Consider the following 27,001-nt stretch of genomic DNA (forward strand, 5'->3'; position numbering starts at 1 on the left):
ATGCACATTGAAGCTGCCAAGATGCTTTCTTTTACCGAAGAGGAGTTCATGAAAGCCCTTGAGTGGGGAAATTATTGATCCCATTAATTAACTTCTGTTTGAAAGATGAGTCAGATGGTACATTATTTTGAGACTGCATACGAGTTCTCATTAATAGTTAATAACTGTTTATTCCACTGAATTGATTTTGTTGATTTTGCTTATGTTAAATAGTTTTAACTTTTGTAAGCCTGATAGCTTGTGTTGTAATGTCATACAAAACACAAATTCTCCTTCATTGTCAGGCCAAACTGCCCATTCTGAAAGGAGCAGAGAAGCACAGACCATGGAAGGAATATTCCAACAAGTGAACTTTGTTATCGGTTTGCTCTGTTCTAGCATTTAAAACTGTACCTTCCCTATGGTAATATTCAGTCCAAGGAAGTCAGGATTTAGTCTAGAAAATTCCTTGTTGCAACAGAAATAAACTAACCAGTGATCCAGTTGAGAAGAAAATGTCATGTCCTTTTTAGAACACGTGGTTGGAAAATTGGCCTTGTCTGTTCTCTGTAACAGATCTCCCCTCAAAGCTAGCTGGTCTGGCATCTAATTTAAGCACCAACAGCTCCTTTATAGAAATGACCATAACTTGTTTTAGCCATTACATCTTAGCCCCTGGCTGGCATAACCATACATGAGACTTGCCCGTCATTGCCCAGACTCCACAGTCCCATGGAGCTGTATTGTGCAAAACTGTTCCTTCAGTCAAGGTGAAAGTAATTAAACCTTTCACTGGCCATCAGGTGCTTCTTTGGGATACAGGCAGGAGCAATGACTCCATATTTACAGGTGCTCTACAAGCATTACATCCTTAAAAATTTCATTAGTCATCATTGTAATCAATAACTAGAAAACAGATTCAGGGTAGATGAGCTGAGCCTATTGTGTGTGCATTAATGAACAGGAACAATAAAAGCCTATGCTGCTTGCATGAACCTCTGCCAGACTTCATCTGTTTCAATGGATTACTCCCTCAGAGTAAGTGAATAAGAACATGGGACAAAAGTAGTCAGTTTATGCCCTGAAGGAAAGGTATAAACAGTAGTTCTGACCTCAGAATGACCTATCATCTCTGCTTAGATCCTATCAGTGAAGTATCTCAGACCTACCTCATGGAGATGAGACACTACATTGAAATGAGGATTGTAGTGTAGTGCCAGTACAGCCACATGTTCCCTGAGCTAGTGCATTAGGAGGATCCTTTAGTCCAGACTGCAATACACAAGCTAGGTTAGGTTTCTGCTGTGTTGCTGAGGAAAACATTTCTAACACTACTACATGACTGACTGAGGATAATTGAGAACTCCAGAACAGTTTATTGGTGAAAAAATCAAGTGGAGCACACACTTACATAAAAACTAACTGCTCATCTGTTTAGAAATTTGGTTTTAAAATGAAGGCTTTTAATGCTATTAAAAAGGAATTCCTCACTGTTAAAAGCAAATGGAAGTTTTCACTGGGAATCAGCTGACACCTAGTGGCAAAGCAGGAGCTGAGCTGGGGGAAGGTTCAGCTCTCTTCTGAAAGTTCATTACCTCTTCTCTGCTGGTAAGCCAACCTGAAATCTTCTCCAAGCATGTTAATGTCGTTTTCGTCTTTGATTATTCCCTGCATTAATGGGAAAGAGAGAGATTACTGTGGATCTCTGAAATTTTCTTTGGAAGAAAATAAAAGGTATCCATAAGGGTATCTATAATACTGTTACGTTACCTTTAAAGCAAGCCTGAAAACCATCACAAAACCTTAACAGGTGAGTTACAAATCAGTGCTAACCCAGAGCCCCCCTTTTGTTCTGCCAAAAGACATTTAGCTGCATTCTCTTGCTCACAGGAATGATTACAGTCAGTACAGCACAGGAGCAGGTTTAGTAAAAACAAGCAACTGCAGTGAAGAGAGGCCCTGACTGGGCTGGGGCTCTGTCTCCACCTTTAGCTGTGCTGGAATTAGCTCATACAAAGAAATAACTAATAATCAAGTAATACTGGACAACTTAATCAAAAACTATATTTCTGGGGAGAGAAGCTGAGGCACAGAAATTTAAATTTCTAATTAATTTAAAATTAATTTTACTTCTAAAAATATGTATGACCCACAGAACATACCTTGTAGCATTTAAAAACGAAGAAAAAACTACAAACTACATTTATACTGGAAAGTTTCCAATTTGGTAGCACTTTGCTGTTTAACCATTTTGAGTGAGTAATGTGATGTAGGAGCACCCAACTCAGACACAGTGTTGAAGCAGAGAACAGAAAAGTAGAACATCATGCGTGGTACACGTGTGAGCCCTGGACACTGAAATTGCCAAGGCTTCCTACAGCAGCAAATTCAAACCAGAAAAGTTTATCAAAATTTTGTTAATATGAGTTATCCTTTAATTACATCTACATTAGAGAAAAATTCACTCCAAGTGTTGAAAAATCCTGCACAAATTATTGTATTAATATTTGAATGAAAATTAAACTCTACTTAACATTTTCCAATACTGCAGAATTTCTTTAACCAGCTGGATAGTTCCCTCTCTACTGTAAATGCATTTTTACATCCTGAAGGCAGCTCTCTGTTCATTTGTGTACCACTATGAGAGCTTTCCAATTATGAAGCACAATACAAAATAAATTGTAGTTTATTCCTATTGCAATAACTGCTTCCATCTTTTTAACTTTTAAAAGCAGGGATGAACAGAGCAAGCTCTGTAATGCTTCTGTAAATGCTGCAGTTCATTGCACTGCTGCAGAGTCCATAGTTAGGGAATAGTTGGCAGACAAGCCAGAGCTGCAAGAAATTGCTGCCAAAACCCCAGCTGAGAAATTTGGTGGAAACAGGTTTTTAGATGTGGTGGACCCCTTTCTAGCTAGAGAAGCCCTGCTGTAGAACTCAAGTTCCACATTTCAGACTGGACATGCAAAGCTCTGTGGAAGCTTTCCGAGTTCTGTACAAGGCATCAATAGTGCCAGAGAGCCCAAAGCCCTTCAGCAGAAAGAGCAGTGCTGTAAATGGGTCCCAACACAAAAGCAAAAGGTAGAGGTGAATGCAGGTGAGCTGACACAGTAAGGACATCCACTGACTCCAGGAACTCCCACAGTTCTGCAACTTCACCTTGAACTATCCAGGAGAAAACCAGTTTACAGGACAGACATTAAAAATATTTAAAATAGCATTCACTTACTCGAGGAAGATAACCCAACAATTTCCATGCATGCTCTTTCAAGAGTTTCTGTCTCTCTTCTTCAATAATTGCACGGATACTTTCTTGTCTTCTCTTCTCTAAATCTCTTTCTTCAAGTTCACGTTCCTACAATAAATAAGTTTTCCTAAATTCTGTTTCAGCTCTGTGAACATTTGTTTCTGCCACTCTCCACAACAGCATAAAAAGAAAAAATTTCGGTGGAATAAATTTTGAATTTCCACTTCCACTACTAATTTCTGGTCACAGGAAATTTTGTTGGAAAGGATGGAAAGTGTAAAACTCCACAAAGCATTGCTTAAACAACACCTGTCTGGCAACTGGAAAACAATCTCAGACAAAAGAGAAAACTGAATGGCAAATCATGGGGTGAGTCTGCTAGCCAAGTGTTCGGTGTCAGAAGCCCTTTTGAAGGCAGGCAGTGTTCAGTTCTGGTGGCTTTTTGGCTCTCAGACAAGTTAGTCTGTTCCTGCCCTACTGCTAATCCAGGCAAAGGAGCGATAGGTAGGAATTCTCACATTGATGACTGGAAATTGCCATTCACATTACACAGGTCTGAAAACAGCAGTATGGGATTCAATGTCGTGCTTTCAGCTTACACCTTTTCTTCCTCAGATCTCAATAAAAGAGACTTAACCTCAAAGCAAGGCTAGGCCTTCCTCTCCTCACACATCAGTGCAGCTGACCAGGGATGTGGAACTGGACAGCAGTTGTGTTGCTGTTCTCTTGGCTCCTGAAGAGGTATTTGCAATACACAGCTACACAGGGTTGGCAGGGATGTTGTTAACCCCAACCTCTTGTGCTACGAAAAGTTAGCTCTAAAAATACTTTTTCCTGTTTTTCCAAAACAAAGTCCTGGTTCCCCCTGCTATTCTCTGCAATTCTCACCACCTTTCCCTAGCAACGCCAGCACTGTCCCTTAGGATAGCACAAGTATTCCCATATTAAAAACTCTGCTCAAACCAAAGGTGCATATGAAACTCTTACTTTTTCTGCAATACACTGTCTGCGACGGTCCTCAAGAATTTTTTCCACGGCCGTTTTGTGTTCAAGCTGTTTCATTCTCCGTTTCTGCGCATTCAGCTGCTCAATGCGATCATCCTCAGCCAGCTTGGCCAAAATCCGCTGCCGGAGAGCTTCCTCCTCTTCTCTCATGGCTTGTTGTGCTGCTGCCTTTACAGCAAACTGCTCTTCATAGGCTTGCCTTAAGTCTAGGCGCTGCCTTATTCTCTTTTCAATTTCTGCCTATAGAGAAAATTGAGTAAAATGCGGTATTACTGAACATACTTTGAAAAATTCACAGCAGCAGCAGCCAACCTACTTGATTTATCTTGGAATAAATTTACTGCAGCTCTTAACTTCTAGCATAACTAACTGGAGCAAACATTGCATATCTGACAGTGCTCTCCAGTATTAATCAGCAAATGTCACAAGATTCTCAAAATTAAGTCCAAAACTAAAGGGGATTTTTTTCCCCACTATGATGAAGGGAATCATCATGACAGTCATCCTGAACTAAATCTAAAACCAGCAGTGTTTGGTATCACAACCTATGTCACATTTTGTTTGTCACCCACAGCAAGGTAAGATGGAGTGTGGCCAGGCCCATAGGAAATACACATGCAGAAGAAAAGCAGTTAAATTAAATTAAATTAAACTGCTTAGAGTTTAAATCTAAACTTGAAAGCTACTGGTATATTCTCCTAAACAAGATAAATAAAGGTATAAATGGGGCCATAAGGGTATTCAAAACCGTCACTGGTCTTCCTGGTTGAAATTAAAGCTTAAATACATTAGGAACAGAAAAGGAAACTCAAAAGTACAAAATTTTCCCTCCAAAACCTAAGCTAATGTACAAATTGCTTGACTGACAACATTTAGGAAATAGTGTTGAAAATAAATACTTTGTGCTAGTACTCCAAACTCCAAAGTCACAAACAACACTGCAGACTTAGAAATCCAAAGTGTAGAAAAAAAACACCTTCATGTACCTGTCAGCACTTACCATTTCCTTCTTCCTTTCCATTGCTTCTTGTTCTTCCAGATACAGATCTTGGCGGATTTGTTCTTGTTCTCTACGCCTCTGTTCTTCTCTTTCCATGGTCTTGGCAAGCTATTACAAGGAGGAAAGGTTTCTAAATGAAAGACAAAAGCATACAACAATTTTTTCTACAATTTCAATTTTTGATACCATGTTTTGAACTCTCTGTTTTTTCTCCTCAGTATCTCGAACTTTAGCCATCCTATCATCTTCTCTTTGTCGTTGCATGTTGGCAAACTCCATAATTTTCCTATTTTCTTCTTCCATCTCTTTCTGTTTCCTTTTCCTCCACATAGCTTGTTCTTTAATAAACTCTTCAATATATGTCTGAGTTTCTCTTATTTTATCTAACTTCCGTTGTTTTTCCCTGTAGAAGATGGAAAAAAAAAGTTCAAATAATTATTTAACATACTGCAGGGTAACAGTTAATCAACCAGATGCTCACCATTAACAACAGACTAACACTTAAATGACTCTCCTTAACCATTCAGCTAGAAACTAGATAGCTAAATTGAAAATACTTAGTAATAAACTGCCCCAAGAAGGGAATCTCATGTCTAACACCTTTCTGGAAGACAGACTGTACACAAAAGTACTCACTGCTGCTGCATTTTATACATGCCCCATCAAAGTGAAAGAAGAAAAAAAAGCCCAGTATCACCACAACCCCTAAACTTTTTATTTACACTAAACCCTCCACCCACCCCACACACAATACCCTGCTGTCAGAAACCTTCCCTGTTCCTAAGTCATGAAAACAAAGCATCTCATGGCAAGGCAGGGACACAAGGTGAGGCAGAAATGTGTAATGTGCTGTTGTGTCCAGCATGATGGGACCAATGGAAGCTCTCCTGCAAATAAGCTGGATTTCATATTTGGGGAACAAGGACACCAGACTGACTGGGACATTCTGAAGTTTCAACAGGAAAATTCATGGAAGTCAGTCTCTTGTTAATAAAATGTGACCAAGGAAAACTAAAATGGGTCTTAGTCTATATGACCCATAATATAAATTAGCTTTCTGTGCAGAATCACATTAATTGCTTTGTTTAAAATTAATAAATAATAAAAATTCAAAATAACTAACATTTGGTCTTCCTCATAGATCTTTTTTACAATTTCATCAATCATGAGTTTCTCTCTTAGAAACTCTTCATAAGCCTCTTGCTTCTTTTTCTCCTGCTCCTCAACCTGCTTGTCCAGCTCTTGATGGTACATTTTCTTCTCCTGGTTTCGCCTCAGTTCTGCAGACATCTCTTCTTTCAGATACCTGTCGTACTCTTCTTTCATCTCTTGAGCTACTTCGTCCTCCCATTTCTAGGGGGGCAAAAGCAATGCAAGATTCCTTTTCACTCCCACTACTACAACTTGTAATGAAAAAAAAATACACAGTAGGGAAAGGAATTATGCAGCATTACCAGAAATGAACGTCTTCCACCTCAATCTATAAATATAGAGCCTTAACACGCTTAATAGCTTAATCCAGTCAGTAGAGCCCTTGAAGGGCATCCTCAAGATCTGACCAACTTGGGGAGCACTAAAAATACTTAAAGAACAAAGTATTGAGCATTTGAGCACAGGTGGGACTCACTCACATCAGCACAATGACTGGAACGGGGCTGGGCTGCAGAGAACGCCCTCAATGAGCATATTGCTGTACAGCAACTGCCTGCACTGAACTCTGTATAAACCATTAACATCATCAGAATCACCTGCCTGATCACCAGTATCTTTCTATACAAATTTGCAAGTCTTTCTGAAGTTACCCAGATCACTCTTTTATAACAGTAACATTGTTTTCAACAGCCAGACTCTGAGGTAAGGATTCACCACTATAAACACTTACTGTACAAAGATTACCATAGTTTTGACTTGGATAAATATTAAAAAACTAGTAAAATAACAACTATAACCAGTCATACAGCTAATTCAATCACTACTCCTTCAGTTGCAATGGCAAAGTAAATGTTTTTCTTATAGCTAGTTATTACTGGTTAATTAATCCTTCATAACACAAAATACATTTTCAGTAACACTGAATGCTCAAACAATATTTTAGATAAAAAGGTCAAAGGAAAAATCTTCTGCACAATCCATACAAAGAGTTACAGGACTCAGGTGCTGGGATACACTAATTACCATTTCCTCATCGTATATAGCTTTTTTTTCAGCAATCTGTGCAGCTCGTTCTTTATTCATATAAGCAGATTTCAGCTTTCTTTCTAACTCTCGAAGTTCAAGACTGGAGGGGGAAAAAAATTATCCTATTACAAGGGGGTAGATATCTAGGGGAAAAAATTAAGTTTCCATCACTATTTAAACAGTATTTTTCATTGGGGCAACACTGATGAAAAAAACTGCTCTAGTTAAAGGGCAGAAAAGAAAAAAATTACATTTAAAAAAAGAGCTACCTGTATTTTTACATGTGCTAACAGTTCTGCATACTTCACTTCTAACTACATAAGCACAAATACAGATACACACACGTGTATGCTCACAGATATGCCCAAGTGCACATATACATATATTCCAAAAAAAAATTTTATGGATCAACATTTTTTATTGACAAAATTTGCATAAAATTAACTTTCTATTATACTTTGATCTCAAAGCAACTTTTCCTTCCAAGAATGAGTGGTCTCCACTCCTGCTACAGCTTTCTCAAATCTTGATAACAGGAGCAGCCAATTTGATACAGCTGGGAAATTTCTCAGTTACCTGTTTGCTCTGACTTGTTGCCTGATCTTTTCGTCTTTCATTTTCTCGAGGTCCCGCCTCGCCAGCTCAGCCGCCAGCTTCTGCTCTCGCTCCAGCTGCAGCACTCTCTGCTTTCTGTTCTCTTCTGCCTGATCAGAACAATTTCCGTAGCAACTCTCACACATGCACATTTAGGAGATGGCAAGGAGACTGTGCAGTCAAGCAAGGCTATTCAAGTCAGCAAATGATTGTGAATGGGAAAAGCTTTTGACAAGCAAAGATAAAGCCAGGCGAACACTTCTCTTCAGCCTTCCCCCTCCCTGAGCGCGGTCGCCCCCGCAGCTCTTACCGCCCGCAGCGCCTCATCCAGCCGCCGCTCCCGCTCCAGCTCTGCCCGCAGCCGGGCCGCCCGTCTGCTCCACTCCCGCTCCTCGGACGCCTGCGGGCGACAAGGGAGAGGCGGTGGCGCAGGACAGCCACAGGGACCCGCTCCCCATGCCGCCCCCGGCCCTGCTCCCCTCACGGTCCCGCTCCCCTCACGGTCCCGCTCCCCACGCCGCCCCTTATCCTACTCCCCTCCCGCTCCCGCTCCCCTCCCGCTCCCGCTCCCCTCCCGGTCCCGCTCCCGCTCCCGCTCCCCTCCCGGTCCCGGTCCCGCTCCCCTCCCGGTCCCGGTCCCGCTCCCCTCCCGGTCCCGCTCCCCATGCCGGCCCCGATTGCGGTTCCCCCCTCGCTCCCTCTCACCATCCTGCCGGCAGTTGCTGTGGCAACGCGCGGCGCCGCCGGCCTCCAGGGCGCGGTTTCACTTCCGGGGAATCGCCTCCGCTGATTGGCCAAGATGGTGAGCCGACCCCGACACGTGACCCGGGGTGGGCGGGTCCAGGGCCGCGTGACGTCACCGCGAGGGGGACTTTGAAAGATGATATTTAAAAGCATTTCTTGAATCGTGACTTGTAATTAATGCATTCGACTCACCTCCAAACACAAACCCCAGGTGGCAGCGTTTAATTAAAATTTTCTCTCCTTCACAGCTATGACGATGAATCTCTAGCAGGTATGGGAGATACAGGCGCAGGGCGGAACACAATAGCCAGAACATGAACATCACCAAAACAGATGATTCAGGTAAGATTACTTGGTACAGAGTATGCTTTATTCAAGAAAACCAAACCTTCAATATTCCAGAGAGACTTGACACGAGCACAACTGCCCCCTACAGTTTTTCTGGATTGACTCTGCTCCGGCAAGGAAATCAACGCTGTGGCATCCAATCGCCCAAACTCTGCCCACCCACTTTCCTCACCTTAATGTTCCTTTCCACATAGTTAAGTAAAACTAAAGACGTTTAAGCTTATTTAAAGCAGTATTTTTAACTCATTAATGCCACCTACTTTATAAAATTAGTTAAAATTAATAAAGCTTAAGAGAGGAGCACCTCTGAGAATTAGGTAACAATGTCTTGTTTCTACTGATGCAGTGCTAGATGTGTCTATATCTTTTTGGGATGAGAACACTTACTATTTTAAATATTTTATATATTTTCCCAAATTGGTTGTATTCCTTCTGAAGCTTTGGTTATTCTCTGTCCTTTTAACGAGAACAGTGTTTTCCCACAATGCCTGAGGAAGGGAGGAATAAACTGCAAGAGACCGTGTGTTTAAAAAGATACAAGCAGAGAGAGATGAGACAGAAAAAGATATAAACGCTCCCTAATGCTTCTTTGCAAGTGGTGTTACCACTGTACTTCTCTTTTCAACATTAGGCAAGGAAACAAGTAAATGTCAAACACTGCTCCCCCCATGCCCCAATGATTCCAAGGCAGTGACCTTGAAAGAAGGAATCTTTTAACTACTCTGGTACAGCAGTGACTTGCAGTGCTCAAGGTCTGGAGGTGGAATGACTGGGGGGATAAAGCTACAAAAGATACTTTTGCTGTCCCTTCTCAGTAAACAGATATGCACCTCACTGGAAATAAATGGAATTTTCTTTCTTACCAAACAAAATAACAAAATAAAGTCCCTGCTCTTCACTTCAGGAAATAAGAGCAAATTACCTTGAGATGTAAAATGTCATCTTTGCTCACATGACATCCTCCCTTTGAACAGCTCTAAAAGGAGAGCACAAACACACCCTGAGTCAGTCTCCAGGGCAGCAAGGCACTCCAGCAGAAAAGTGGGAGTGAAAATGCTTGAACAAAATATATACCAGAGACCACTGGGTCAGTTCACAAAGTTATTTTTAAAATTAAGAGGTGGCTTGAATTGGCATGTAAACTATTTGTTAGCAGTGTATCTTTCACAGAAGGACAGGACACAGGACTAATGCCCTGAAGACTCCCAATGGAAAAATATTTTGAGGTTTCCAGTCCTTGGAGTCTCAGTGTTCTTTTATTTCCTATACTTTTCACATTTGCTCACGTGTGCTTAAAACACACACAAAAAAAAAAGCTACCAGAGAATTCTTTTGTCCTCAATACCTTATAGCAGTTTATGCTCAGAAACTCTTACCTTTAATGTCCTGATTGCTTTCCCCAACATTAATTAAGCCACAGGGACAGCTCAGTAAACTGTACCTGCAGATTTCCAAAGGAAGGCAAGTAACCTTCCAGCACAGTCACTCCACGTAGAGGACTAGGAGAAGAAAATAACCCAGAAATTCCACAGAAACACCCAATATGCCCTTGCCTTATTCTTCCATTAAGTGGAATACATTAAGAGACAGAAAACAATCGTTCCTTCAATTTAGACGCAACTGCTGGTTTCATCTCTTCTTGAGAGCACCCCCAGGAACTGCAGGCTGCCATCCTAAAGCTTGGGCATCTTAATTTTTTTATTCCCTCCCTCTACATCCAGCCAGAAGTTCCCCTTTTTCAGTTTGTAACCAGTGCTGCTCTCTGGCCCTCGGGCACTGACTGCACCTCCCTGTTGGTTCTCCTCCCACCTGCACCTGGCCAAGCATTTCTGTGCCAGGCCCTCTCAGTACATCCTGTTCTCCTCCTCATCAAGGTCATCATCGCTCGGCTGCTCCTCCTCCACTGAGAGGGAAGCACCTGTTTTTGCTGCTCCTCCTCCCAGCTGTGCGGTCACAGCAAGTCGCTGCTCCCTGGAGGGGCCTCCCTTGTACCTTCTGATTTGGGAAGATATCAAGCACTGTGCTGAAAACAGACCTACCTTCTCCTCATGTCAAAAAGCAGAGCTCCTTGATGGCACTGATTAATTTCTCAGTTAAAGACCTAAGAATTTCACACTTGCAGAGCAGAGTTCAGTCCAGGCAGGGTTGCTCTGCTCTTCTACAGAAGAATAAAAATGCACTTAGCATAGAATAAAAATGTCTTAGCAACCAGCTATGTCAGACTTCTTAGAAACCCAGTGTCTTCATATTTAAGGGTTTTTTTCCATTACATAGTTTATGAAGTTTATAGAATAACAGATAATGAAATATCTACCTTTTATAGTATGGAAAGGAATGAGTCTGCATAACTGCTGTCAAACTCTTGCTCCATACAGCATTTCTTCTTGCAGCAGCCTGGTTACTGCTATAGGTCAGTGACCTGATTCTCATTTATTTTTCCTAAGAGCATTAAACCCTCCTAGAGCCTGAAAAGCTTTAGGGAATCAGCAGCCAACTGTACAAATGTAGAGTTAAACTCAGCAGTCCTTTCTCAGGGTTAACGCAGCATATTAATAAATGAGTCAGTTCTTAAACTCAGTATCAGCACCCACTGATGAACTCCTGACAGCAGAAGTGAGGACTGCTGAGGAATGCTAATGGTAAAAATGATGAAATGAAGTATTAAAGGGAAAAAGTAAGTTCCCTTTATTTAGCAGTTTCAGTTGAAGGTTATACAGGAGCACATAGCAGAAAAGGTCATTAAACAAAAACGGTGAAGCCATTTTGCAGGTTTACCTCTTTTCTAGGGCATTTTACCAGATGATCATAACATGAGACAGTGACAAATGCATTCCAGCTGAGATAAGATATGTGGGTCATGCTGACTTTGCAACATTATAAACCACTATTGGGGATAACACAGCTTCTCTGTGAGGTAATTTACCTTCTTTGGATGAAAAGATAAATGCGAATTAAGAGGGAAGAGACTGAAACATCTGAGCTGTGCTATTGATCTACTAAGGACCTAGATAAGTCACAGAGAAACTAATGCTTGCTTTGCTGGAGATTAGTGATGGATGGGATAGCGGATTTAGCAGCTAAGGGGCTATCACTGTCAAACAAAGTCTTAGCACTAATTTATTTTTTTTTTAATTATCCTGCAGTAGTAGGGAAAACATGTCCTGTAGCAGCAGTAGGCAGAAGCAATCTTTTACTCATGACATAATGGACTCCAAACTAAAATATTACAAGGGACAAAAATACTCAGTGCTTCAAATGTGTTCAACAAAAATATATCTGTTTCTGATGAGACAAATGTGGGTTTAATAAGTACTTGGTTGTGGGAGTCAGTTTTCTGAGGGGAGCACACATGGACTTTTCGCTGAGAAAATCAGGATTTCTGCTTCACCTCTTGAGAGCTTCTTTTAAATACCTGGCCAGGGACAGTAAATATAGTTCTTCTGCAAAGAATGTTGTAAAACACTGCTATAATGACACTTGTTTTTTGCAGCAAAAAGCGTTATCCACTTACCTATCATAACCAATGAAAGAGAGCAGAGATCAGAAGTTCAAGCAGAAGGACTGAGTCCTTACTTAGAAAAGTGAATAGAAATTACTTTTAGTATAGAATCTAAAGCTTTATGAGTATGAAGGTTCTGTTTGGAAAAGGTTTTTTAAAAAGTATCTATTTATTGAGATTTTGACATGGGACCTCTGATACAAGTATTTGTCAAAAACTGCCCTTCAAGATAACAAGCTTCATCTGTAGCTTTTAGTTTGTAAGGAAAGATTAGATTTTTTTCTATTCTAGCCTATACTTGTCCTTTCTGTGAGGGGCCTAGAGGAGGCATTTGAATAACCTGCCTGCAAGCTCGTCTGCCAAAGTGCCCAAATCAATGGGGAGAGGGAAAACTAAAATCAGTCACGGCCTCCACCCAGTGATGATCCCCACAGCTGATTTTGGCTGTCATTAAGCACTGAACATAGTTTCCTTTTCAGTATTTTGTATGCAACGTCACCAGAACATATACCTCTGGAAGGAAGATTTGTAATTTCCAAGGCTGAATGACATATTGAGAAATAAGCTATTAAGTACTCAGATTTACTACTCTTCCCATACCAGCACCCATAAAAAAGTATACACCTAGCAAAAAGAGTGAGATGACAAATGCTTCCTGGGGATTGCCCATTCCCTGGGAAGCATCAAGTCCAGGTGTTGACGTGTTCTAAGTTGAGTACAGACTTGAAAGCACCAAGAAATGTACTTAGAAGAAAGCAGAATCCCTTTCATTCCTGCAAGATACGACCAAACACAATTAATTCCAAAGAGTTCAGCTTCTGTGAATAATTAAAAATCTGAGGCACTCCAAAAGGGAGCTTAGCAAAGAAAAGAATACTAAGAAAAAAGATGTCATTTGCACACAACAAAGTATTAAACAAATTAATCTGTAGCCATAACCTCAAGCCAACCAACAGAAAGGGTAACTGAAGGGCAATAACAGAAAACAAACATCAGATCCAGAAAGGGCTGAGAGCAAGGTGAAAGTCATTCTGCTGCCTGCATCCATCTCTTATGCTGGCATTTCCTCCTGCCCAGCAGCCTTGGCAGAGCGTTGTGATGAGCCCCAGGCTGGTGGAGGCTCTGCTTCCCTGCCCCACATGGGGATGTGTCTGGAGGAGTCCTGAGGCATGTTTAGTAAAATCACTGATGTTTTATTCAAGAGCTTTTAGAGAGGAAAAGAGTGTACAGTGATTACTGATATATTTTGCTGCTGCTAAAACAGCAATTTTGTGCTCCAACAGGAATTCCTGAGTGAAGTGGTGATTTGGCTCTGCATTGCTGTGGGCCAGACAAAGCCCAGAGATCTCTGTCTGTGAAATGCTCCCACTCCAGCGTTACCCACAGGCTTTGCTGTGCATCAGTCTCTGCGTCTGCTTCAAACAGTGCTCCTCTAAGCCAAGCTCATTGGTAGTACTGAGATGATCACAGAGTTGGTACAGAGGCACCAGCTGATTTTGGTTTCAGAGCTCCTGCAGGAAAGCAGGGCCTTTCTCCATGTTTCCACCGAAATGAGGGAGAAAGTTGTCTTGTTTCATTGAGAAAACTTCAGGTCATCCTATAGAACTGTTAAAAATAAGAAAGACAAGATTACAGAAGGATTTCCACCAGTGAGCAACATTTGCTTCCTCCTTGGTATCTTAAGACAAGTTGTTTTCTTGAAATCAGAAAACAGTGTTACACACACAAACAGTAATGAGTACCAACAGAGTTTGGCTGTGTGCTTATGCCTTGCACAATAAGGAACCTAGTTTTGTCTCTAGTTATATCTCTAGAATTTAGAAATCAAACCTAATCTAATTTGCTACAGCTGGACACCACCTGCAGGATACTGTTTAAGTACTCTGAACATTACGTACTTATCTTTTAAATATTGATAATGCCATTTTTCATTTATGTGACATGAAGTCCCACAGGGAATAATTATGCTAATAAACCTTAATGATTCTTGCAAATAAATGATCAAACAAAATTGCTACTGTTGATTTATATTAATGGATGCCTTTAGGAGAAGATTTGTCAGGATGCGCTGCTTCTTGAATCCCAATTCATCTTATTTAGCAGAAGAATGTACATAGTTTGTAAAACAGATTAAGTGTTTAAAATATAATGTGTTTGTGCAGTTTCTGCAGTTCATAACACTCAAGGACTATTATCTTGCCTTATGGCATATCTTCATTAAAGGCTTCTTTGTACACAACCTTTGTCAGTTCTTCTTTCCCCTCCTTTTGGCCCCCTATGGCTAAAAGAGGCCTCCTTCAGAAGATCTCTAACTTAACCTTTCTGTCACTCACACAAGGATCAGTGATCTCTATGCTGTCCTAACAGATAAACACCACTGTTGAACAACTTTGCTTTTACTGTAATTAGTCCAGAAACATTCCTGGTGATTTAATAAGGGCACACAACATGGAACTGGGTGACCTACAGAATTTTACAAGATACGTTAAGATGAGCAGTTTCTACTTTTCCTCTACTGGAAAGATATGCTGGAAATTCTCTTTCCCAACCACTCATACTTTTGAATTTTAACAAAGTTCTTTTGGAAAAGATTTTACATGGGCTTGCCCTTTAAATAGTATGTATGTTTGAAAGCAATACCCATGGACTTTCTGCTTTAGCTTATAAATAACCATGCCTTGACTCCATATCCATTTAGATCTATACTAGAGAGATACAGGTTCTTGTGCAGTTAAAGAACCTCATTTTAGTATTTTCAGAGGAAACATCTCTACCCTTTCTGATCTCCATTATCTGTTTAGTATTTTCTCCCCATCCCACAGGTGTTTGTACTACAAAGTACTCTTTAGGGCACTCCTAATTCCTCAGTTTTTCCTCTTCTTGTGAAGCATTTTTCAGTTCATTTACATGTGAGTACTGTTACTCCTCTTCCTTCTTGTCAGTGGGTTTGGAATGACATCTCTCATCAGGTTTCTCCAGGATCCAAGAGCTCTGTTGAGACCTGATTTCTGCAGACAGAAGAAGCAGAAACTATGACTAACACAGTATCTCTGTTAAATGAGATTTTTCATTGCTCCTTCAACATAGAAACTTTTCTCTTAAACTGCATCATCTCTTCCTTGCAGGTTGCTTTAATATTTGGTGGTCAGGTGAATCCCATTGCACATGATTTCTAGTTGCTTGTTCTTTATTCGAAATCCAGTCAGTTCTTATTCTCACACCAACTGGCCAGACATGTCTGGTTTTATATACTGCAGATATTCTAATTTAAGTTACTTGATCCTTAACAGTTAGTTCATGCATATTAGTTAAAATGTATTTAAAATTAGATGAAACATTCACTTACACCATTTTTATGTATGTAAACTGAGATTCCAAACGGATGTCACTATCAATTTGCTAGGAACACATACACATTCCTTAGTGCTTACACAGTGGATTAATTCTGGTTTAATACTCATTCATTTTTATCCTGTGTCTTCTAAATAATTCATTTTTATTGACTTTCAAGTTACCACTGCAGCAGGACTCTTCACTGGCAGCTGCATAAAACAAAATCACTTTTATCTAGACTGCAAGATTCACTTTCTAAATATTTTCCTCTTTTTAAAACTTGAAAGGAATAATTCACTCTTATCTGCTTGTTATGCAATGTATGCTGGTTTCCTGAAGGATTATACATTTAAATTTTATTTCTAGAGGGGGGGTGTTCTTCTTTTGAATTTCAATATTTTCTGTTTAGTATTTGAAAAACTTAACTCTCTTTGCCTTCCAGGCAGCAAATATCCACCTTGCCTGGTTCCAAGGCTGGCTTAGCAAGTCATGGCAAAGCATCCTGTTACTCTGCACACAGCCTAGAATGGCAAAGGCCTGATCTAAGGTGTAGAAGGGAGTCCCCCTGTGCAAATCCTTCTTTGGATACCTTGAGCCTGAGTCCTTGTAGCAGTTTGTCCTCAACCGAAAGCAACAAAACAACCAACAATAATAATCAGTGTGCCTTCAAAGTGGGATGTGAAAAGGAAGACAAAGTGAGATGTATCTTAAATAACAGGTAATTCTAAATAGCCAGTAGCTTTGGATGTAGAAGATCCACCTGATCTGCACTGCACTGATTACACCTGTCTGAATGCAGTGCTGCCTTAGGTCTGCCTGAAAATGACCAAAGTGACTATTTTCCTACACAGTATATCTTTAAAATTCATTATTAGAAGACACTAAAATACACTCTAGGCTTTGGCTTAATTTAAGAGTTAGCTGTACCCTGCTCTTCCTTTAACAGAAGTGCCTTGTTTCCCTGGACAAGTTTCTGTGTGACTCACCATTTCCACAACCTCAGCCTCACATTCATGAATGTACCAAGGCTATTGAATATTTATCAGATTTTGGACTTTTTTTTTTTTTCCATGAAAGATTTGCATTTAAATAAATGACAACAAAAGAGAGAGCTGAAAAGAGTCTTCCAGAACTCCCCCACATTACGTCTTTCAACTTTTGTACCATCATTGCAGTCATTGTCTACCAAATCTTCCCAGGCAGACAGAGAATATATTACTGTTGCAAAAAGCAAGATGCAGTTTAGGAACAATAACTGCAAAAATTAACTTCCTCAGCATAATTTTTCTCTATCCTCTCCCTAGGTGATAGCCACTCTTCTCACAAGAGTCTTCTGGCAGCATTCCCTCCCCATTTTTGGTGCAAATGCCACCAATGAGAACCTGCCACTCTCTTCGGTGCCAAGAGAACTGAGATGTTTCTGTTGGACAGACTCCAACAAGGGTGAAAATCAGAGCTTCTGCATGTTCCTTCAAGCAACAAAAAAGAAGCACCAAGACCTTGCCTGCCTACTCTTTGCACAGGCTTTTCCTTTCCCACAGGCATCCATGCAACACTAAACATCCACAGAGCAGTGAATCAGCTCAAGACCAGAGACACGGAAACTTGTGCTGCCAATGGAAGCGGCTACTCAGGACACAGAGAGCTGTGTGGAAAAGTTTGGAATCCATTTTCTCTTCACCCTCACCCAGTAACACAGAGAAAGGGAAGATGAAAGTGAAAGAGAAAATAAAATTATTAAAGAAGTACTTTAAACACAAGGCAATTTTGAGAGCTTGAAGCTGCCTCTGAGGGTCTGCAAAACAGAGGCAACCTCTGCTAAAAATTCGCTAACACCAGAGCAACAACTGAGCTCATCTTCCCCTCCCTACCTCTACCCAAACTCCACAAAGAGACAAACAGGAGCAACCTGAACCTCCTTCTCCCCTTTCCCTGTCTCACCTGAGGAAACCTGCACCACATAAAGGCAGCACCAGAAAACAGACCAGAGGCATTTGGGTGTGTGATGCCACGTACTGTCACACTTGTAAACGTTATTTCAAAGGCAGCTTTTGTAAGGGATTTTTTGGCCTTGCTGTTACCATGATGGGTTTAGAGGGTCAAGGACAGAGCAGCAATGACTCAGAATGCCACAGCTGGGGCACTCAGAATGCCACAGGATGTCTCTAAGAACCAGAAATCCCCTCCCTTTGCTTGCTGGTCACTTTACCAGTCCTAACATATCTGCAGCTGCTAAACTGCACTGCAATACTGAATTTGTACAGCTCCTTCATGCTGGCAATTGCAGGAGGTATAGAATGCAAAGAGAAAGGCTGGATCTATTCAATTCCCAAGGGGGCACCATGAGAAAGTTCAGCAACTTCCAGACCATCGCACTGCATTTGTTCTGGTGGCAAGTACCAACACTGAGGGTTTTCACCCTATATATTTTCTAGAACCTTTGTAAACTCAGAGTAATTTCTATCCTGAGGAGTAGCGTCTTCTCATTCTAAATCCGCTTTAATGATCACGCCTACCCCATTCCACTGAGACTGCTCAGAGGGAAGAGGCTCTAATCTATTTAGCTTCACGAAGGGTTTCTCTCTGACACGTGCTCTCCTAATAGACCATTTATCAGGATGAAGGGTGATCCCCAGGGAGTGCAGACAGCAGGACTGGCCTAGCCTGAGTGACAGTCTGTCCAGCAGAGATTGACTTTAATGAAGCACAGAATAAACAGGAAGATTAAGAAAGTGCAAAAATCAGTGACAAGTTTTGAGTCCACCTGGGCAGCTTACTGTGCAGCACAGATCTGTCACTGACTTATAACTGCTATGTATCTGTTTGGTTGCTAAGGATTAAACACAGCAATCCCACACACATTGAGAGAAAGCTTTCCCTTGGTTCTCACCCTTGAGAAAGGGTACCTGCTTTAAACCCAGAAACACAAGCTCAGGGTAGACTGGACTCTGGCAGTTGTCTGGTCTGACGCCCTGCTCAGAGCCAGGCCAGTTTTCAGTATGTTGCTCAGGGGTTTTCCAAGTAATTAATTTTCAGCTGACAATCTTTTGTAAATATTCATGGTGGAGTTTGTTTCTCTGTGACAGAAATGTAGTGACAGTATGGCTGTATTGTATGGAATCCATCCTAGCAAAATTCAGATCATAGCATCTCCCAAAATCTTGTTACTGACAATGGACAGAAGGCAGGTGTGCCTGCCAGTTAGGAACATCTACCTTAGGGTGAGATCATGTCAGCAGCTCTCTGCACTAACTGTTAATGGAGGATGATCAACTCAGACACAGATGTCTTTGGACAATGACTTGCATCCACAAACATCAGGCACGTAGCCCTGAGGTGTAGCCAAGGCTCATTTTTCATCGTGACAACTGTGACTCTTAGGCCAGACATCTACCCAGCATCTTCAAAGTTATTTCTTTTGTTGGACTTGGAAAGAAATTCATAAATGGAGGCAGAGGCTACAAATGAAGGGTAGTTTTTCACCTAGTGGTAACAAGCCCCAGATGTGGACAGGATTCTTACTACTACACCACCTCACAGCTAGAAAAGCCCAATTACAGTCTATTTATCTACTACCAGCAAGTAAGAATCATTTAAATCTTGTCTCTGGATGATCTGCTGGATGTAAAGACACCACTTTGACAAAACAAAGAAACCAATAATCTTCCTGCTAGTCTTGAAGGGAACACACATTACTGAAAGATACTTTACCCCCGAAAACCTGGAATTTGAGCTCTTTCTAGTGCAGAATTAAGTCACTATTAACTACTTTCAAAAAGTTTTGCTCACACAAGTCAAACTCTTTAGTGAAACAAAGCAGAAGTTTCCAAACAGAAAAATAACTTCAATGCATACTGTTGCTGCCAAATATCAGGACCACCTATCGTTTTTTGACATGAAATGGCTATGTAAAATCAGCTTTATAGATGTAGTTCAAGAGTTCACACTGTCTAGTTTATTTCCCTGTAAAAAGTCTGTTTTGCCTGTGCCAATATTCACACATGACATCCAGCCCAACAGACAATGGCTGCTCCACTGTATAGACTTCTGTATGTGTTTGGTATTTTTTAAAGCACAATTCATAAGGTGTGAGCACAAGAACTGAAGCTGGATGTGAAACAAGCAGTACAAGTGTTTCAGGATCCCCATCTGCCCATGCTGCAATTGTACATGGCCAACAGATGATGGCACCAAAATTCAGCCTGTTAGCAAATGCTACTTCAGAATTGACAAAGTGCCTGGGCAAATACATCAAAATGTATTTTGATAATATTTTTGATTTTAAAATGTACTGAAATGTAGCTAATTTAAACTGCATACACAGACACAACTAAGGGGAGGGCAGAATTCACCTTTTACAGTAAATCATCACTATTCCCTGCTCCCTCTTCGCCCATATCTCAAAGACTGTCTTTCAAAGTATGCATAGTCACAGTCTGACTTCTGACACTGTGGACAGATATTCATATTAATGGCACCATCATACCTTCAGCCTTTACAAATCTTGTGCTATATATAGCAGAAAGAATGCTCTTAAAAGCACAGGCTAACTACAAGATCAAATGCACAAGCAAGAATATGAAGAATGTACTTCCAAGTGCATAAACAATTTGGCTGATACAAGTCACAAACATACTATCCCATCCTGGCTATTTCCACGAATTTCTTCAATCTTTCTCAATTGCTCTGGTTTAAACATCATCAGTTTTTATCCATCTGGTATATAAATATTCATAAATTAATTTATGAAAAATAGTCTCACTGCTTCTCAGGTAAACATCAGGTGCAGCTTTAAAGAAGCAGCAGCAGTACAGTTTTAGAGTAGCAAGCACTGCATATATGCTTTAAGATTTGACAATCTGATTAGAAATAGTATTTCTAATGCTGATTATACCTTAAAGCAGGAACGAGGCAGGTGCTAAATAACTAAACAAAGTACAACAAACAAAAACTTTGGTGTTTAACAATTTACTGGGTTTAGTCATTCCAGAGGTTTAATGGAAGCTATGCTGCTTAATCTATGAGAAGTGTTTTCCTTTTGCCATATGTTTGCAGAGCCATCATTAAAATCATAATTGTATTATTGGAATGAGCCTCAAAAATATTATGACCCAGCATTACATCCTGGAACCAAAGGTCAGGTCAGGATTTTGTTCATGGTATTAAGCATTGCTAAGCTTCAGGCAAGACAAAGAGGTCCATTAATTTTGGAAGGCCAAAATCCCATCAGCTCTACTTGTTAAAAGTGTAATTAGCAGGTTGAATTCAACAGTCCATAATAATGCTAGTGACCACACAGTTTTAAAGGGTAAAAGTCACTGATATTTCACAGGGCCTATTTAAAATTTAAAAAATACTACAAAGCTTAATTATGGAATATAAAGAGTGAAATATTTTTGACACCTGACGCATTCTTATGTTCCTGTTGTCAAAATGACTGCATTGAAATTTGAAAGCTTGAAACTGCATCTTCTGTTTAGAGATCACTGTGAAAGCAATTTCTATAACCTGTCCATTTATCCCTGCTAGCTCATTCATTTACTGATAGCACTGTCATTTGTTGACAGACAGTAATGAAGGTATTAGTAGCTGGTTTATCCTGCTTTGTACATTTTATATACCTTTCCTCATTAAAGAATATTTTGACACATCAGAACAAGACAACATTATTCTTCATGTTTGATGCACAGGTAGCATCTTTTTACTACTATGTTCCTATGTTAAAAAGAGCAAAGATTTTTATTACTAGAAAATGTGCACTCTCTGCTTTTAAGTTATTTCAGGCAAAGGCTTTAGATGAGATGTCAAAATCTGGAAATTCAAATATGACTTTCACACCATTGAAAATAATAACAAGATTCAAACCCTACCTTTGTTTTTCATGCAAAGTATGTTGCAGGAATTTTTTTGTTTTAGAACTCTGAAGTTGTCTGTACAGTTCCAAAGTAAATCATCTGTTCTGTATGACTGATGCTTCTCTCTATATTTTGAGTATTATGCCTTGATCACTTACTCAGGAGCAGTCTTGTAAATGAAAACACTGGAATGGAAATTAGGAAATACTTTGTTTCCACAAAAGATACTATATATTCTCTGTTTAGTCTAATTTTCATCAAGGGCTAATTTCACAAAGTTGCTTATTCTCCATATTTCAGACATGGATTCATTAAAATCTTTCCTTTCTCCAACCTCCCACTGTCAACTTTTACAGGGTTTTTTGATAACTAGTTAAGAATAAAGTGTACCATATTGATACCACGTATACTGGGTTGGGTTTCTGCATGCAGCTGTGAAGTGAAAAATGACAATAAGGGGTTTGGTATTAAAAGGCCAAAGTTGCACAGATAAAACAGCAGTGTCAATTACCCATCCCCTAAGTAGCTAAAATAAAAAGCCAGGGCAGACTAGAAGTGATTTTGTTCAGATGAAGTATTTACATATTTTCCTTGCATTAGTGCTTTTTTTTCTCACAAGACCATAGATCAGTTACTAAACTATCAAAATCTATCCCTGTCTTTGTTAACATCTAAGTGATTAAGTACCACTTTATCACAAAAAGTGAGCCTTGACTGATGAGAAAGCAGCCTGCCTCATATACAGGCAGTGAAATCAAATATTATCATAGAATCATAGAATGGTTTAGATAGGAAGGAACCTTGTGGATCATCCAGCTCCAACCCCCTGCATGCACAGGAACACCCTCCATTAGGCCAGGCTGCCCAAAGCCCCATCCAGCCTGGCCTGTGGCAGTGACAGTGCTGCTCAGCTTCGCAGCTCTGTCCTGGACTGTTCAGGCACCCCTCCCCTCAGACCAGCCATTGCACCTGAGCAGTTTTGAGTTCACTCATGTGCAAATACAAGGCTGGCAGCCTGAGCTGCCTGCACTGTAGGTGAACCAAGGCAGGCAAGACTGGTTCAATAGGAATCTCAATTAGACATCAGGTGGAAACACCCATTAGCACATCTATTTACACATAATTTGCAGAACAAAGGCCCTGGAATTAGTAATCCTTAGAACAGTACAATATTAGCCCAATATCTGGCTAAACCCTCTAGGAAAATACAATTATCAATGCCACAATTCCAGCTAATATAAATCAGAAGAGAGGAGCTGGAAGGTCAGGGGAGGAGCCTGTGACGGGTAGTAAAGCACCAGAAGTATAAATAGAATGAATTTTTCCACTTCTAGAACACAGCTCAGTGATGAGGGGATAGAGAAGATGAAAATCTCAGGAGGAACTTCATGAGGCTGCACCTTCCTGGCCATGTAAGCACAAGGATTATAGTGCTGCATTTGTCTTTGTCCATCTTTTTAATCACATCCAAAATATCATGTTCTGTTCTTCTGGGACAAACATATGTGTGTTCATGTATCTGTATATTTTAGTAATTTATATAGAACTAACCCAGTGGTCTGCTGAGAAATGCACATTACATTTAGATGAGCAAAGGGAATAACAAAGAAAACAGATAAATCCCATTACAGGTGTCTGTGAGGAAGAGAATACTGATGTGGAGCTCCAGTTAGAGAATTTTAACAGCTGTCAACATTAAAATACCCCAGTGGGAATTAGAAGACTAAAGCCTTTAACAAATCTTGCAGGTTACTGATGTTTGGCCTGTGCATCCACAGAGGGTTGAAATTAATGGAGCAAGGTTTAAACTCAGTCTAGGATAATTTTGTATTCTGGTAAAACTCATCTTCATCATCCAGAATGAATGCCTGTCTTTTACCAAGAAAAATCTACTAAATGTCACATTTTCAACCTTCTGAATGCTCAGACCAATATATGCGACCAGAGGACTAAAAGTACTGTGTCACTCTTAAATGTAGCAAGATTTAAAATTGTAAGCTACTGATAGCTTGCTATTCACTTGCTTTAGTTACCCCGCTAGAATTGTGAGCTAGGTTCAATAATAGAGCATACAATAATGTTCAATGACCTTAATTTCTGTTAGTTACAAAAAAAAAAGAAAAAGAAAAAGAAAGAGACTCGCCTTAAGAAGAGCTATTTGTCTTGTTCATAGACATATTTGCCTTTTGTTTATCCCCACTCCTATGAAACATCTTTTCTTTCCTTCCCACAAGTGCTCTCCAATGTTCCAGCATTTTGTGAAAAGAACTGTGTGGCCTTCTGCAATATGAAGCACTATGCTCAATATTCAAACAGAAAATAAACACTACAGGATCCAAACTGCAGCAGGATTTGGCTTTCAAGATTCAGAAATGCTGGGATTTTAATGCTTGGTTAATTAACTTCAGTATTTTAAACTATACATGATTCTCCAAACTTCTGTAAATAATGGACAGTTCAGACTGAGAGTTTCTGTCTGCTCTGGTAACAAAAAATTTTTTTTCTAGTCACTTGGTAAAAAAAGATTCTGATGCTGTATTCTTCTTCTGTTCATTGATCTATTTGGGTAATTTTCAATTAGTAAAGTAAATAGTTACAGGTTCCAAGAAGACATAATGCTTATTAACAGTTTTGCAACCCATTAGACTACTCACTGTAGAACAAAATGAGCCCGTCCTATGCTTACTTGTCCTTAAAAGAAAAATTATAGAAATCAAAATACAAATAAAAAATACTTAAAACAGTTGATGTTAATGCATTTGAGAGAGAAGGGAAGAGTAGCTTTAGCTTTCTGTCCCAAAGGTGATAAACTACTCCACCCGTGAAGTCCAGCCTGTTAATTGTTATTTTGAAGGCTATTCACAACTATTGCAAATGAAGGGCCATTTTCAATCACTTGTAATAAAAGGGACGTCAAAAACAAATATCCAGAAACAGGTTAAGAAACATCATACAAATGAAAGGTGATTTGCACACACACAAAATCTCACAATTGAATTCAGAAGCATCAGTGTTGTAAACTGGTATTTAAAATTCAGCATATTTAAAACATAATAGAACTTTTGTAAAATAACATGTTTTCCTAATTGTCTAAATTAGTAAAAAATTATTGTCTAAAACCATCTAAGTGAGCAAGAAAAAATGAGTCCAAGGGAGACTCTCTTCCTAGAGTCCACCTTCTGCAATGAAATCTAAACTGTGGTTGAACCCAGTTTTTTAGCTAACTACAACACAACACAATAGTATTTGGCTAAGCCTGCAGATCTCCAGGGATTATTAACCCTTTGCTAGTAAATGTAGCCTTTAAATTAATTTTTTGCAGACTGAGGAAAACAGAAAAGAAAACATTGGATTGAAGATCTAAGGTGAACAGAGAACTAGCCTAATTTCTTAAATGAGCCCAACCTATCCAGTGGCTGGAGCACATGCTAACTCATCCTGAAGCTCTCTGAAGGTTAAGTGAAAACAGGCTACATCTTGCAGCACTAAGTCATCAACTGCCATGGGGAAATCTGCTTAAGTACAGAGTGCTGGGGATGGTTTGCAGTGTGTACTCTACAGAATGTTGCTAGAGAAATGAGGCAGTTGCAAGCGTATTTGAAAGAGAAAGGACCCGACTATATTTAGGAGAGAAGTGTGCATTAAAGGCTTTTAAAATTTAATTTGGATACCAAATTACATCTTATTTCTCTTTCCTTAACAAATAACAACAAAAATCTTACAACCTAAAATAAGCTTCTTTAAAACTTAAAACAGCAGCTATTACCCAGTGGCTGTATTATACTATCACCCTGAAAATACCACCCAATGAGGTCTTGCTGTACTTGCCCTACAAATATATGAACCAATTCCTATCCTAAAGTGTTTGTAGTTTGTATGTTATAAAATCTAATTGTAGAGTGAGCATAAACCACAAAACCTCCTACAAGTGGCAAAAATCTGAAAAATCAAGATAATTACAACCCTTGTTCATCCTGACTTTTGAGACTATTTTTAGAACAGCATAGGCTGATGTGCTCTGAGCTTTTTTATATTTGCATTAAGTCCTCTGTGATTCCTCCTCTGAAATGTGTGCATATGCTGAGTCCATGTGAGATGCTACCACTGGCGCTTGTCATAAGAATTAAATCCCTCTCAAGCTTGTTTACAGCTCAGCTCTTGTCATACTGCTCCCCTGAGCTTCATGCCTGGTTGGGTTTTTTCTTTCTCTTTGGCTTTGTGAAAGATTTAATTTCTTTTTTGTTTATGTGTGTACTTACACTTGCAGGTGCAGAAGAGAAAAAAATCACTGTACCCAGATGTTCTGAAGCTGCAGTAGCATACATACAGCTGAAATTAGTGAGGAAAAACTGTAGCAGATAAAACCAACTTTCCCTTACATTCTGTAGCATATTTAATAAATTTATCATGTCTCATTGAGAAAAAGACTCTCAAATTCCATTTTAGGAAGACCAGAATATTTTACAGGTTTTTTTTTTGTCCTTTTGCAAAGAGCTTTTTAACATCTGAACACAGTCCAATTACTCTTACTTCTGTTTCACTAACATCCTCTTGTAATGGTTACAGACTCCATCACCACTGCTGCTACTGCAAACCAAGCTGTCTTAGCTCATTACTGAATTTATTAAAGCTCACAGTTTCACTCAGAATTTTTGCTCATCATTTGAAAATTATACAAAAAAAAAACAACAAACAAAATCAAACCCCTAAACAACACCCTTGCTTCTGTAGTAATAGGAGAAGTCATTGTCTGGAATGCCTGTAGGGACTCCAGTTCGGATCTCTCATATCATGTCTAGTTAAGCATATCTCCACAACTGTCAGTGGTTAACCCTGCAGTTCATTTACCCACTGCAACAGTCCATAAAAGAATGAAAATACCAATAAGCTGTGGTTTCACAGGCACCTCCTGCAGCCTTCCCTCGACACACAGAGTGATGGCTTGTCTGCTTCACCTTCACAGCAGCTGCAAGCAGAGCCATTCCCAGGAAGCAGAAGGGCTGCTCAAGCCTTTGCTCCACCTCAGCACCTGCATGGAGAACCTTCCTGCATGCATGTTCCCAGTCAATCCACTTTATTCACACAGCTACATGTGGAACAAAAGAATTCTTCTGTGGACTTTTTTCTGATCAACTTTTACCTTTTGACTTTTCTAGTCATGCACAATTTGCAACACATAGAACTTGCTGACAATGGGAATAACCAAAATATAAGCATCT

The 27,001-nt window shown here is 39.9% G+C and overlaps 2 protein-coding genes and 2 long non-coding RNA genes across 18 annotated transcripts in view; 2 read left to right on the plus strand and 2 right to left on the minus strand.

Moving 5' to 3' along the window:
• Nucleotides 1-1,483, plus strand: part of TEX9 (testis expressed 9) — a 48,127-nt gene extending 46,644 nt beyond the window's left edge. For 10 of the 14 annotated variants that reach the window (XM_086849052.1, XM_023934068.2, XM_086849049.1 and 7 more), the window contains one exon: nucleotides 1-1,483. In XM_086849052.1, the coding sequence (XP_086705178.1) occupies nucleotides 1-78 (78 nt within the window). In that variant the 3' untranslated portion in view covers nucleotides 79-1,483. The other 4 variants (XM_023934066.2, XM_086849051.1, XM_086849046.1 and 1 more) reach the window with 2 other exon arrangements.
• MNS1 (meiosis specific nuclear structural 1) lies at nucleotides 1,421-10,946 on the minus strand. Of its 2 annotated transcripts, XM_086849032.1 has the most exons (12): nucleotides 10,472-10,946; nucleotides 10,018-10,071; nucleotides 8,709-8,874; nucleotides 8,314-8,403; nucleotides 7,986-8,113; nucleotides 7,407-7,509; nucleotides 6,355-6,584; nucleotides 5,418-5,634; nucleotides 5,232-5,339; nucleotides 4,214-4,471; nucleotides 3,209-3,334; nucleotides 1,421-1,647 (listed from the first exon to the last, which is right to left on the minus strand). In XM_086849032.1, exons 2-12 carry the CDS (start codon nucleotides 10,035-10,037, stop codon nucleotides 1,549-1,551), a joined length of 1,545 nt encoding a protein of 514 aa, XP_086705158.1. In that variant the 5' UTR covers nucleotides 10,038-10,071; nucleotides 10,472-10,946; the 3' UTR covers nucleotides 1,421-1,548. The 2 variants fall into 2 exon arrangements, with proteins under 2 accessions (XP_086705158.1, XP_023789832.2); XM_023934064.2 differs by lacking the exons at nucleotides 10,018-10,071; nucleotides 10,472-10,946 and having other exon boundaries at nucleotides 8,709-8,900.
• On the plus strand, nucleotides 8,839-22,189 carry LOC147650710 (uncharacterized). The gene is made up of 3 exons (XR_015275821.1): nucleotides 8,839-8,917; nucleotides 8,996-9,089; nucleotides 17,232-22,189. It is a non-coding gene; the product is annotated as an uncharacterized LOC147650710 (long non-coding RNA).
• Nucleotides 13,767-27,001, minus strand: part of LOC111934158 (uncharacterized) — a 16,564-nt gene continuing 3,329 nt past the window's right edge. The window contains exons 4-6 of the long non-coding RNA XR_002867067.2: nucleotides 21,798-21,967; nucleotides 15,502-15,602; nucleotides 13,767-14,199 (exon numbers count right to left, since the gene is read on the minus strand). This is a non-coding gene — a long non-coding RNA (uncharacterized LOC111934158). The remainder of the gene's footprint in view (nucleotides 14,200-15,501; nucleotides 15,603-21,797; nucleotides 21,968-27,001) is intronic.

The sequence above is a fragment of the Cyanistes caeruleus genome, chromosome 13, assembly GCF_971803275.1.
Source record: "Cyanistes caeruleus chromosome 13, bCyaCae1.hap1.1, whole genome shotgun sequence".
Classification (NCBI taxonomy): domain Eukaryota; kingdom Metazoa; phylum Chordata; class Aves; order Passeriformes; family Paridae; genus Cyanistes; species Cyanistes caeruleus.

Excerpts from the sequence above, each read along its gene's own strand:
- MNS1 (XM_023934064.2), bottom strand. The coding sequence starts at position 8,900 with ATGCTTTTAAATATCATCTTTCAAAGTCCCCCTCGCGGTGACGTCACG. Across the intron at positions 7,510-7,985 it reads CAACAAGTCAGAGCAAACAG|TCTTGAACTTCGAGAGTTAG; the intron begins GTAACTGAGAAA and ends TTCCCCCTCCAG. Across the intron at positions 1,648-3,208 it reads TGTTGGGTTATCTTCCTCGA|GGAATAATCAAAGACGAAAA; the intron begins GTAAGTGAATGC and ends CCATTAATGCAG.